This window comes from Juglans regia, chromosome 6 (assembly GCF_001411555.2).
Source record: "Juglans regia cultivar Chandler chromosome 6, Walnut 2.0, whole genome shotgun sequence".
Classification (NCBI taxonomy): Eukaryota; Viridiplantae; Streptophyta; class Magnoliopsida; order Fagales; family Juglandaceae; genus Juglans; species Juglans regia.
Window position 1 is genome coordinate 18,800,329 of NC_049906.1, and position 13,071 is coordinate 18,813,399.

Below are 13,071 nucleotides of genomic sequence, written 5' to 3' on the forward strand. Positions count from 1 at the left end.
TTAGTCGGTGATGTTGGGGTTTGGTTTCTCCATACTCAATCTAGTTGGGTATGGAGTTTTATGTTTGGTTACTGTGAACTCTGTTGGGAACAGAGTTGTGCTATCTCTTAGACTTCAATCTTTAGAGATAAGCCGTCTGGACTAGACCATGTCAGTCACATTAGTGTACTGAGATTCTACTAACGTTTGTAATTGACTTGTCGTTTGAAGTCAAAGATGTATGTCCTCTTAAATGAATGGAATGAGATCCTTTTTATCAAAAAAAAAAACCAACCAGACAAGGCTTGATCTGACATAGAAATGATTTCAAACAGTAGACTATCATCCAAAAACAACCAAACTTTACCCCCTACTTCGGCATTATTCAAAACATTCGGCAGCTTTAGCCACCTAGCCCATTGCCGACATTTTATTAGAAGAAGAAAAAGGCTCTAACAAAGCCACCACCAGTGGCCGATTTTTATTCATAAGGCGCCGAAGTCTACTCTTCGACGAACGAATACCTCTAATATTCCATATGAGAATCTGCATAGTTAACTAAAAAATTTTTTTGGAACGAGGGACTGCCACTGACTCTTTCGTCTTCACACCCCGTAATTTTTTCAAAGGCACATTCAGCTCAGAATCAGAATCGAAACACTTACTCACCAAAACATCCGCATCGCCTTCGGGTTCCCCCCCCCAGACAAAGAGACCCACTTATTAATACCCCCATACATATCCCCACCGTTGCCAAACGAGCTAACTCAAATTCCAATGTCTCATCCACCAATTTCAGTGAACTACGAGGCGTCATATGCATGACCTCCAACCCCTCTCGAGGTTCTACAGTATCCGAAACCTCTTCAGATAATTCAAACCAGCTGGCCAAGACTCTTTGAATCGAATCCCCATTGCTCTCCGCATCATCTCCTCCCCCAGCCCGAGCCTCAACATTTCTGACCAATCCTCCACCATCTAGTTCCTCCTCAAATTGTCTTCTAGTAATTACCTCACCCTTTGAGTCCACATAAAACATCTCCATTGCAACCATCTCCACTTGACGCCTACACTTATTAATATCTTTCAAAATAACAGCCCGACGAGGCTTAGAGAAGCCCTCCTCTTCAATTCTCGCCTCTGTTACCACTACTGGATTTTTGTTTCCCACCACCTTCCACTGATTCGTAACCCTCTCCAGACCACCTACTCAACTCTCAGGGACACCATTCACAGCGCCACTCTCAGATTTTTCCAAACGATTACAACGCCCACACCGATTAGCCTCATGGCCCTGCTTTCGACACGAAACACAAAACAGAGGAAGAGATTCAAAAATAACCTCTTGATAATGACTACTCGCATGCCCTGGAACCCCCAACCAGAACACCCATTTGAAAGGTTTGGAAACATCAACCTCAACAAAAATTTGTGCCGCCTCTGGCCCTGTCACACACGCCGTTGCATTGTCCCGCTTCAAAAACCGACCAAATCCCCCACCAATAGACGCAGCATAGACTCATGAAAATAGTTCGATGACAGCCTCGGAAGTGAAAGCCAAACTGGTACCAGCGGAGAGTCCTCTTCGACAAACTTTGTTGTCCAGTGGAAGACCCGATAAGGTGCACCTGCAATCTCAAAATTCCCCCTAGCCATAACCGCGATGAAATCTTCTTTAATCGATAGTCGGACCAAAATATTCCATGGGTTCTTCAACTGACCAACAATCGGCATACCTCAGAGTCCCCAACGGGATTTGATAAATCCCCGAACGTGATCTAACGAAGGCCTCCTACGCAAGAATTTCAACACGACAGAGAACCAAAATGGTTATGCCGAATGATTGATCTCTGTTTTGGTGAAGAGGAAAAACAACTCCCCGTCTGCAAATCTCGGTTCCCTGAACGGAATCTCAACCTCAGGTAAAACTTGAGGCCGATCCATCACGACAACCACAAAACCATACCAAATCCAACCCCCACAGCGCCTCCCACTCGACGCTCTAAATTCGTCATCTTCTGATCCGAATCTGTCATAGAGCCACCTTGCCCGCCCCGCAAAGCCGCGAGGACAGCGGCAGTAGCCATCGCTACCCTAATCGCCTTACTAAGTCGAGAGAAAAAAGATGGGCCAGCACGTTAATACACATTAATTAATAATGTACAAACCAATGAGATAAAAGATGCTCGTTAACTTCATATTCCAAGGCAAACATGGGCAAACCTGAGCCTCTGTAAATCTAATTCCCGAACTAGCAGCAAGGCCAGCTAAATCATGCTCCATGGCCTAGCTACGAGATGTAAAGGGTCTGCCCTGCTGATTAGGATTGCTCTCACCCCTCTTCCTAGAGCATCACACTCAATAAAAAAATGGCTTAGAAAAATCTAGTAAGGCCAGCACAGGTGGCTGGGTTAGGGCCCCCTTTAGTTTCAAGAAGGTTGTTTCAGCTGCCTCACCCCAATGAAAGTTATTTTTTCTTAGCAAAGCTGTGAGGGCAGCAGCTATGCTCCCATAACCCTTGATAAAACACCTATAATAGCTAGTTAGGCCAAAGAACCCACTCAAAGCCTTTATTGTCTTAGGTTTGGGCCAGTCAACCATGGCTTTAAACTTCTTAAGGTCTGCCTCTCACCCTTTGTCCAGAAATTAAGTGCCCCAAATATCCAATTTCCTGACACCCGAATTTGCACTTGAACTCTTTTACAAATAGCTGGTGTTTTCTTAGAAGGCCCAAGGTTAACTCCAGATGCTTCAAATGTTCCTCTTCACTACTGCTGTATATCAGTATATCATCAAAGAAAACCAGCACAAAGTTTCTTAGATAAGGCCTGAAAACCTCATTCATCAGGTTCTGAAAAGTTGACAGTGCATTGGTCAGCCCAAAGGGCATGACCAGAAACTCATAATGGCCTTCGTGGGTACGGAAGGTTGTCTTATGCACAACTTAGAACCACTCAACTCATCAAGAGCTCCTCCACTATAGGAATAGGAAATTTATCCTTCACGGTGACCTGATTTAGAGCAATGTAGTCCACACACATTCTCCATGACCCATTTGCCTTCTTGACCAATAGTACCGGGGAAGTGTAAGGAGTTTGACTTGGCTGGATCACCCCTGAGTGCAGTAGTTCCTGTACAATTTTGTCAATTTCATCATTTTGAAAAAAAGGATATCTATAGGGTCGGACAGACACTGGTTTTGCCCCTGGCAGTAATTTAATTGCATGATCATGAGTTCTGCATGGAGGAAGGCCATGGGGCTCTTGAAACACATCCTCAAATTTATGCAAAATCTCCTTCAAGGGCCCAGACAGCGTCTGTTCCCAGGTCAATTCATCTTCACCAATCAACTACAGCACCACTTCATTCCTTTTTAACTTATCCATTTCTCTGCAGGTACTCTCTTCCAACCATTGTGTTGATGCCAGCCCTGTCTGACTAATATTCTTCCCTTCAAAGGTAAACGGCATGGTTAACTTCTTGAAATTCCATGAAATGGTCCCCAATGTTTGTAGTCACTGCACACCAAGCACCATATCACACCTAGCTAACTCAAGCACAAATAGGTCCATAGAAAATAAGAACCCTTGGATGTTAACTTTTAGTCCATGTCCTTTGCCATCATTTATTAATTGGTCACCATTGGCAACTCTCACCCTTCACATTTTCCTTCACACAAAACAGGAAATTTAGATCTTCTCACCACCTTAGGATCTACAAAATTGTGGGTACTGCCGGAGTCGATTAGAATTACAGCCCATTGGCCAGCTACCTTTCCCTTTACTCTCATGGCTCTTGGCCTTGAGGAACGCATGGAGAGGAATCTCTGGTCTGTCTAGTAACTCAGGAAACTCAATAATCTCCTTCCTCTTTTCTGTTTGATTCATTAGACTGATTTCATCCAACCCCTCACTATCTTCTTCTTCAATTTCTTCTATTAAAAACAGTTTAGGGTTTTACATTTGTGTCCTGGGTTCCATTTGGAATCACAGTAGTAACACAAGCCTTTGTCCCTCCTCTCCTTCATCTGGTGAGGGTTTATTTTTTGAACAGGCACCATGGCCTTTCCAACAGACTTATTAGGTTCATAGGTCTGGTTATTCCTCCCTGTTACACCTCCTGTCTCCATCAAACTCTGATTTACCCCCCCTGAATCCCTTCCTATTAACTTTTACATGTTCTTCCTGTATCTTTGCCAGACTAAGCGCTGTCAACAAGTCTGATGGGTTAAACATTTTGACTGGTAGTCTAATTTCATTCCTTAGATCACTTAAAAAAAAAAACTTAACTTGTGATGGTCTGATAGTCTCTTTAGTCTATTAGAAACTGCTTCAAATTCTACTACATATTCCTCAAGAGATCCAGTTTGTCTTAACCTTGTAAGGGTTTCCATTGGATCATCGTAAGAACTGGGCCCAAACCTAATCAGAATAGCTCTAACAAACGATTCCCAATCCACAATAACACCAGAGTCCTCTAAATCTTGGAACCATACCATAACTTTTCCCTTTATGTGGAAGGAAGCCAATCTGAGTTTGTGTCGAGGCAGAGTGTTGTAAAACATAAAAAATTAGTTGGCCTTATAAAGCCATCCCACGGGATCATCTCCCTGAAAAGAAGGGAAATCTAATCTGACTGGCCTGGGTAAGATTTCACCACCTTCTCCAAACCCTTCAAATCTGTGGAGATTGCCCGATGTTGAATCGTCATGCTGATGTTCCTTGTTCTTCTTTTTCAGTTCTAGTGTGAGGCTTGCAAGTTGCTGAACAACAAAATCTGATTGCCTCTCGATGGCAAGCATCTCTGCTTCCAAGGCTTTCAACTGACTCAGTAGCCTTCTTAAAGCCATTCAGGCCATCCTACAATTGATTAAGCCTTGTTCCTTCTACCATAAAACCCTGCTGAGCAGTTGCCGAGGAAAGGCTAGCTCTGGATAATTGTAACACGCCGGTGATGTTGGATGGAAATCTCACTTCGAGGGTTAGAGGCTTCCGGGGTTAGAGATGAATAGTGAGAGAATTTGAAAAACTATATTGTATTTTCATGCATACCCTGGAAATCATCTCTGACGAGAGATATACAAGATTCTCTGTAACTGTCTATGGTGGAGAAAGCAAAGGTTACCTACAGGTGCATCTAAGAAAATAACAAGCAGACACTAAGGGCCTGGCAGCCCATAAGCCTAATGGACCAAGTCCTTACAAACTGACTAACACATTAAGTAAACACTAAAATTAATAGTAACGAAAGCCCATTTCACTACACAGCCCATGACACGACTTCATATTCAACCCTAATCTCCCTAACACTTCACTTCTTTCACTTCCCTTAAGCATGCCTAAGCTTCCTCAAAGTGCCGTCGACCCCCTGGTTATCGTCGCCTGACCTGGGTTGTTACAGGTACTACATTTGAAAGCTGCAACAACTGATGTTGCACTACACTTGACTGTTGTAGTGTGTCATATTTCCTTTAGATCCTCAGAAAGGGAAGTAAGGACGCCTGCTTGACGCACAATAGATGACAGTGGACTATCTCTCCGGAAAGGAACATATCCCATCTAGATGCTATTAAGGGCAATAGGACGTGGGCAACGCACACCGGTCATGGGGCTGGTTTGGTCGCGTGGAATGAACTCGCGGTTGGAAAAACCACTGGCAATGTGTCATGGTTATAGAAAAGTGGATTGTAGCAAACCAGAGATCTTTCCTTCTGACCAAAAGGGAGGAAAGTGGAGAAAAAGGTGGCAAAAAAGAGAATATTTTTGGAAACAGAAAAATGGAAGAAACAGTCCCAGGCAAAGTTGGTTCTCCAAAACAGGTTAAAAAAGGTCAGAAAAGGCAATGCTGGTTATGCTGATACCCATGATATTCTCACCCGAAAGAGGGTGGGCTTGTTGGGTCTTTGGTTGATGGCTCTTTTGGTGGCGCAAGTTTGGGAAGAAAATGGGCGGAGAGCTTGGACTTGTAATGACCAGAACAAAAAGTGAAAAAAGCATGGAATGGAGAGGAAAACCAGGCAAAAGAATAGGAGAGAAGGATAGGAGGAAGGGAGAAACCGAAGCTCCCTCCCTCCCTCCGGTGAGGACAATGGGAGGGAGAATTTTGTTTCCAAAAATTGCGGAGCAGGAGAAACCCGGAGAGGGCTGTGTCTTTGGCAAGAAGCCAAACAGATTCAGTTCTTTTTTATACTTGAAGCTTTTAAGACCATAGGTTGTACCCCATGAGTCATCCTTGCAATGACTCAAGTTTCCCAAGTTTGAGGCATGCTTTGGGGTCAAGATGAGTGAAACTCCAAAAATACAAGGCTGGTTACGTGGCCTATCCACACACACACACACACACACCCCCATGGGCACAAATATTTAGCAGTTTCACACCTAAAAATTCACTTTTACGCCCCATAACAGACTAGAACAGGGGTCTTAGAGTGGCTAAAGGATGAAAAAAACAAGCTGCTGTTAGCCTTTGCACAATTAACATTTTAGGGATTTAAACATTGGCATATGCAGACTGAATTACTTTATATTTGATACCTAATGCTATTCATCCAAGAGGGTAAATATAAAGATATTTGCAACAAGCTTTTCAGCAATAAAAGAATAATTCAAGTGTCCAAAAGCATGTATGAAAACGACTCAAAACATTAGCATAAGCATGAGCAGATAGGAAGGGTTATGAATGTTTCCCTAGGTTGCGAAGGAAGTGTTGGCATTGTGCAAACTAGGAAAGAAGCTCACTAGATATGATCATATACTCTTACTTTCTTTCAAATGTCAATGCAATGTTTTTCGGAAATTGTTCCACTTATTCCGTTGCAATTTAGCCTTCCTTTGGTAGCCCTCTTTATGCACTCAATACTACATGAAAAAGGGTTTGAATCTAACTGACGTTATGTGCATGCTCCCGCCATGTGATATGAAATAAAAATGTTATAAATATCTCTGCCACTTCATGAAAAGCAAAGGAAAATTATGTGACTATGAATGCATGTAAAATAGTTTGAATGTGACTCTTGAGGGGTAGGGGGCAGCCATCTTGTATGGTCCGCAAAGATTGGCTTACCCAAGAGCACCTAGTTTATTGAGTGATGTCCATATATCATTGACACAGTTTCATCTGTGGCTACAGAAACAAAGCCGAGATCCTTGTGATTGCAAAGCAAGCACACAAGATTGGCTTACCCAAGCGCACCTAGTTACTGTATGATGTATCTGTTTACCTACCATTTACTTAGAATTTGATTTAGTTAGAAGAAAATGACACTGAGGATATTCTCTTATTTCCGTTCTATTTGATTTTGCTTCAATTATTATTAAGCTTTAATAAAGTCATCGATTATGTTCGAGGTAATTATGCTTTATGGATCTCTTTTACCCGTCCTATGTAATGTTTTGATATAGCATTCCTGACCCTACAGCAATCAGGTGTTACACATTTACACCAATAAATGCAAAAAATGATATCCAAAGCTCCAAAAAAGAGAAGTTAAGGCTAAGAGGATATAGAAAGATACACATTAGTGCATTATATTGCTACACTTGAAGGGTCTCTAAATTCAGCATATCATAAAAGGACAATCTCTACTTTTTCCACAATGAGATCCAACAAGGAGGTACGCTTGAATTCTAAAAATTCAAAGAAAAGATGCATAAAGAATTAAAATGAACTGGAGTCATGATAATTATGATGAAACAAAATCCCGTATAGCTTATGTCCTATACTGACCAGCCACTTGAGCTTTAAATGGTGAAAGTGTAGGGTAGGGTTGGGGTAAGTTCAAATCTTACCATTCCCCCCCCCCCCCCCCCCCCCCTTCCCTTCCCCGCCCCTCCCACCACCTGTTATAAGTACCTCTAATGCCCATCCTTAAGGAAAAAAGGGTTTATTCACCATACCTGTATAGGCGATAGCCCAAATGAAGTGCTCCTAAAGCAGTCTACCGAAGGTCGTTGAGCTCCAGAGAAATGACCAATATCCCATTCATAACCTGATTACAGACAATCACAAAATCTTCAAAATTCAATCGGAATTATGAACCTGAAAACTATTATAGGTTGAGTACTACAATAACAAGAACAGGATGATAACAACACAAAAAATGCATGATCTACCACCCGCTACGAAAATAGGTACACTTAGACATGCATGAAAGGAGGTGACCTTAGCACATTCAGTATGTCCATACCGACAATGTAATCATACTTTGTCCCAATATATCTGTAATGGATCTTTAGTTCAAATATATTTCTTAGTAGTTTTCTGAATGTATCATAGTGCCTTCTGAATGTATTCTCCTCCGTCTCTCTTTGGGTAAGTAGGTTATTGTAACCCAGTCGATAGATATGGTTGGAATACCCCAAGGGTGAGCACCGATTCAATCGGAGTTGGTATGCCTTAATTCCGACTTTGACCCCCGTAGACTCCACTCCATTGTCGAATATAGGTGCCACAAGATTATATAATCTTTGTGTAGTTTGGCTGAATTGACTAGGTTGTAGCATTATTCAATTGAAAAACATGAAAAGTTTTGAAGATTTTGTGATTGTCTGTAATCAGGATACCTATATTTAAGAAAAATAACAAATGTTGAAGAGGCAATCCTATGAAAGGAATAATATCAATTCTCTATAATTTATGGATAAAAAATAATTTCATTTGAGATTAATGTTTTCAATGATTCTTCTCCTTATTATTTTAATCCAGCCAATAGAGATCCAACTCCTCAATAATGCCATCCCATATGAATTTGTCATGGGTTGTGGATTGAGGACGATTGAAGGAGGAGCAGCAGCTGGAGGTTGTGGATGAAGTTGGGTGAAAGGGGCAACAGCAGCTGAAGGTGTAAAGAAGGAAACAAAGTGGCAGTTAGTCGTTAGAATTTAAGCATATGGTGTCGTTTTTCATTAAATGGGAACAGTGTCATTTTACATATACAGAATTTGTAATAAATAGTGTGCCGCCATTTTGAGGCAGTAGATTTGTAAACTAGTGAAACGCAGTCGTATAGCCAATCCAGAGTCATTATAAATGGAAGGAAAATGAAAGGGAAGATCATCTCTCATAATTGCATTCAACTTCTCTCTACTTCTCCTCCTCCTCTACTTCTCCTCCTCCTCCTCCTCCTCCTCCTCCTCCTCCTCTTCTTCTTCTTCTTCTTCTTCTTCTTCTCTCTCTCTACTTCTTGTTTCTTGGAGAGTGACTACCTCAAATTAGTCAACTGAAGGGCCCATTACAATTCGTATCAGTAGTCATGGCAGAGGGTACTCAATCTTATGCACAGATTGTGGATTCTATGAATCATCTTCGACAGCAACAAGAAAGGCAACAGAAGTAGCTAGAGGATACAATTGCGATTTTAGTTCAACAGCAAGAAACTGCTCGTGTGGATAGGGAAAATCAAGAAAAGAGATTTAATGAGATGCTACAAAAGATTTCAAGAATTTCCCTTAATGGTTCTGTGGGTAATGATCCAACAGCAAGAAATTTTTAGGAGGTGTTATGGGTAAACTACTGATCTTACCCAGAAAGTGAGAAGAATTACAGAAGAATTGCCGAACACTCAAGAGAATGAGAACACAGATTGAAGAAAACCCAAGAATCACTTTCTTGATTCTTGGAAGAGGCTTTCGAGGAACCTCCAACCTCCAAGACGAATTCTTATTGATCTTTCTGCACCAAAACTATTTACAATGCCCCAAGTATTTGTACTACACGAATGATAAAACTCCCCATATTACAGTGTTACAAAACTCACCGTATTGAACCCCTATTCAGTTAAAACCGTTATTCATCTTCATCTACCAAAATGCACAGTTTCATCTGGAGAAATATCATTGTAATCAGGTGAAATTTCTTTGAGGTATCATCAACCAAACTTACAACCTATGAAGTATCATCAAAGTGAGGCTGTTAACAGATGCCTAGAGCATTTTTTGAGGTATCATCAACCAAACTTATACCCTATGAAGTTGTATATGGATTGCCCCCTACCAGATTACAAGCATACAGTCCAGGGTTAACACCCAATCAAGCAGTGGATGAATTGCTGAAGACTAGGGATCAAATTATGTCAACCTTGAAGACTAATTTGTTGGCTGCCCAAGAGAGGATGAAGTTACATTATGACAAAATAGAACTGAGAGGCAATCTTCAGTGGGTGAATGGGTTTTTCTTAGCCTCCAGCCTTACAGGCAACACTCTTTGGTAGCTAAACCACAACTTCTACTAGAACTCAATCTTACAAATTACTATTACTTCAACAACTAGACACCAACTAGACTAGGACTCACAACCACTACTCAATACTAGGACTCAAAACTCAACTAGGATTACACATAAATATACTCTAGGATAATCGCTAACAGTAATTGAAATAAACAAACAATTGACCCTATACTCTAGGACGAAATGGACTCTAACTCCTACTAGACTAAATGGACTGTTGGAAAGTTTCCAAAATCTGCCTAGTCAACTCTGCTATATTCTAGGAGATATTGGGTGTAAATGTGTGAATATTCTAGGAGATTAGTTTCCTTAGAAGTTAGTATTTAATTTATTCTTTCCTACTTTATTCTTTCCTTTTTTCTCTTCAGCTGTAATCTATATATACTGCCTTGTACCTATATTTCGAATTTTAATGAGAATAATTCCTACAAATTACTCTCTCATTCTAGATGGTATCAAGAGCAGGGTTCCTTTTCTGATTCATCTAAAAACCCTATTCCCTCTGGCGGCTCAAATCAGCCCCTAATATCTTGTTTTTTCTTCCTTCTTCTTTGCCTTTCTTTTCTGTTGCTGTCAAGCCTTTTACCATGGCTGATACTTCAAACGAGGCCAAATCCAAAAGCAAACCAGAACCAAAACCTACCCATTCTGAACCCTACTCTGTCCAAATCACAAACATACGACTGAATCAGGAAAATTTCCTACGCTGGTCACAATCAGTCAGGATGCATATTCGAGGGAGAGGGAAGATAGGGTACTTGACTGGTGAAACTAAGGAGCCCGAGAAAACAGACCCATCCTATGTTATATGGGATGCAGAAAATTCAATGGTGATGGCATGGCTTGTGAATGCTATGGATGAAGAAATTAGTGCCAACTACATGTGCTATTCGACTACAAAGGAGCTCTGGGACAATGTCAGTCAGATGTATTCTAACCTTGGAAATTACTCTCAGATATATGAATTGCAGCAGAAAATCAGCAATACTCACCAAGGAGAAGGCAGTGTGACCAGGTATTTCAATGTTCTTAAGGGACTTTGGCAGGATTTAGACTTATTCAATGATTATGAATGGAAAAATTCTGATGATTGCAATCATAATAAGAAGATGGTAGAGAATGCCAGAATTTTTAAATTCTTGGCTGGACTTAATGATGAATTTGATGAAGTTAGGGGAAGGATTCTAGGGAGACAGCCATTACCTCCACTTGGAGAGGTATTTTCTGAGGTGCGAAGAGAAGATTGTCGTCGGAATGTCATGATGAAAAAAAAGGAGGATGAAACTGTGGAGAACTCTGCTTTAGTTGCTGCCAACCCTGCTCCTTATTGTGCTACTAGCACAGATCTGTCCACTGCCAATATTTCTGCACAGCGGTCCTATTCTAACCAAAGGAGGTTTGAAGATAAGCCTCGGGTATGGTGTGATTATTGCAATAAACCACGCCACACTAGAGAGACTTGCTGGAAACTCCATGGAAAACCTGCAAACTGGAAGAGCAGCAAATCTGGAACCTCTAGCAGCAACTATATAGCCCCTAGAGTAAATGAAACAAAGGCTAATTTCCTAAGTGCTGAGCAGGTGGATCATCTTCTTCAATTGCTGAAATCCACTCCTACATCCGGTCCTCCTACTGGTTCCTTGGCCCAAACAGGTGATACCCCTAGTACCTACTCTTGTGGCTTAACTCTTGCACCATGGATTATTGATTTTGGTGCATCCGACCATATGACTAGTACTTCACAATTTTTTCAATCTTATTACCCTTGTCCTGGTAATAAAAAAGTCAGAATTGCAGATGGAAGTTTCTCATCCATTGCAGGAACAGGTTCTGTCCAAATCTCTGACAAAATTGAACTAAAATCTGTCCTTCATGTTCCTAAACTTGCTTGTAATTTGCTGTCTGTTAGTAAACTCTCACGGGATTCTAACTGCAGTGTCATATTCTTTGATTCCCATTGTGAATTTCAGGACCAACTCTCGGGGAGGATGATTGGCAGTGCTAGGATGATTGATGGACTCTATTATCTTGATGAGACCCTATTCAACATTAAACAAGCTCAGGGTTTGAGTAGTAGTAGTACTAGTTCAATGCCTGTACGAGAACAAATTATGCTTTGGCACCTTAGACTTGGACATCCTAGTTTTCTCTATCTAAAACATTTGTTTCCCAGCTTATTTAAAATTGTTGATTGCAACTCTCTTCATTGTGATACTTGTCATTTTTCTAAGAGTCATCGGAACACTTATCAATCAAAAGGTTATTGTGCTTCAAAACCTTTTTATTTAATTCATAGTAATGTTTGGGGTCCCTCAAAAATCACTACTGCATCTGGAAAAAAATGGTTTGTGACATTTATTGACGATCATACACGGTTGTGTTGGGTGTATTTGATGAGTGATAAATCTGAAGTTGAAAAATTATTCAAGGATTTTTATCATATGGTTGAAAATCAGTTCCAAACACAAATCAGTATTCTTAGAAGTGATAATGGTACTGAATACTTTAACAAAAGCTTAGGAACTTTTTTGTCAGCAAAAGGTGATCAACATCAATCTACTTGTCGTGACACCCCACAACAAAATGGTATTGCAGAGAGGAAAAATCGTCATTTATTAGAGGTTGCACGTGCCCTCATGTTTTCTATGCATGTTCCTAAATATTTATGGGGTGATGCTATTTTGACTGCCTGTTATCTCATTAATAGGATGCCTACTCGTGTTTTAAAATACATCACTCCTTTAGCCTGCCTAAAGGACCTTTTCCCTACTTGTCGAGTAACATCAGATTTACAACTAAAAGTTTTTGGGTGCACTGTTTTTGTTCATATACCAACCCATCTTCGGTCTAAACTTGACCCTAGGGCAG

At 40.9% G+C, this 13,071-nt stretch overlaps 1 protein-coding gene across 1 annotated transcript in view; it reads right to left on the reverse strand.

Annotated features, from left to right (window-relative positions):
- Window positions 1-13,071, reverse strand: part of LOC109020040 (rhodanese-like domain-containing protein 8, chloroplastic) — a 38,191-nt gene that overhangs the window by 17,822 nt on the left and 7,298 nt on the right. Inside the window, exon 5 of the mRNA XM_035690507.1 lies at window positions 7,875-7,966. Within this exon, the coding sequence (XP_035546400.1) occupies window positions 7,875-7,966 (92 nt within the window). The remainder of the gene's footprint in view (window positions 1-7,874; window positions 7,967-13,071) is intronic.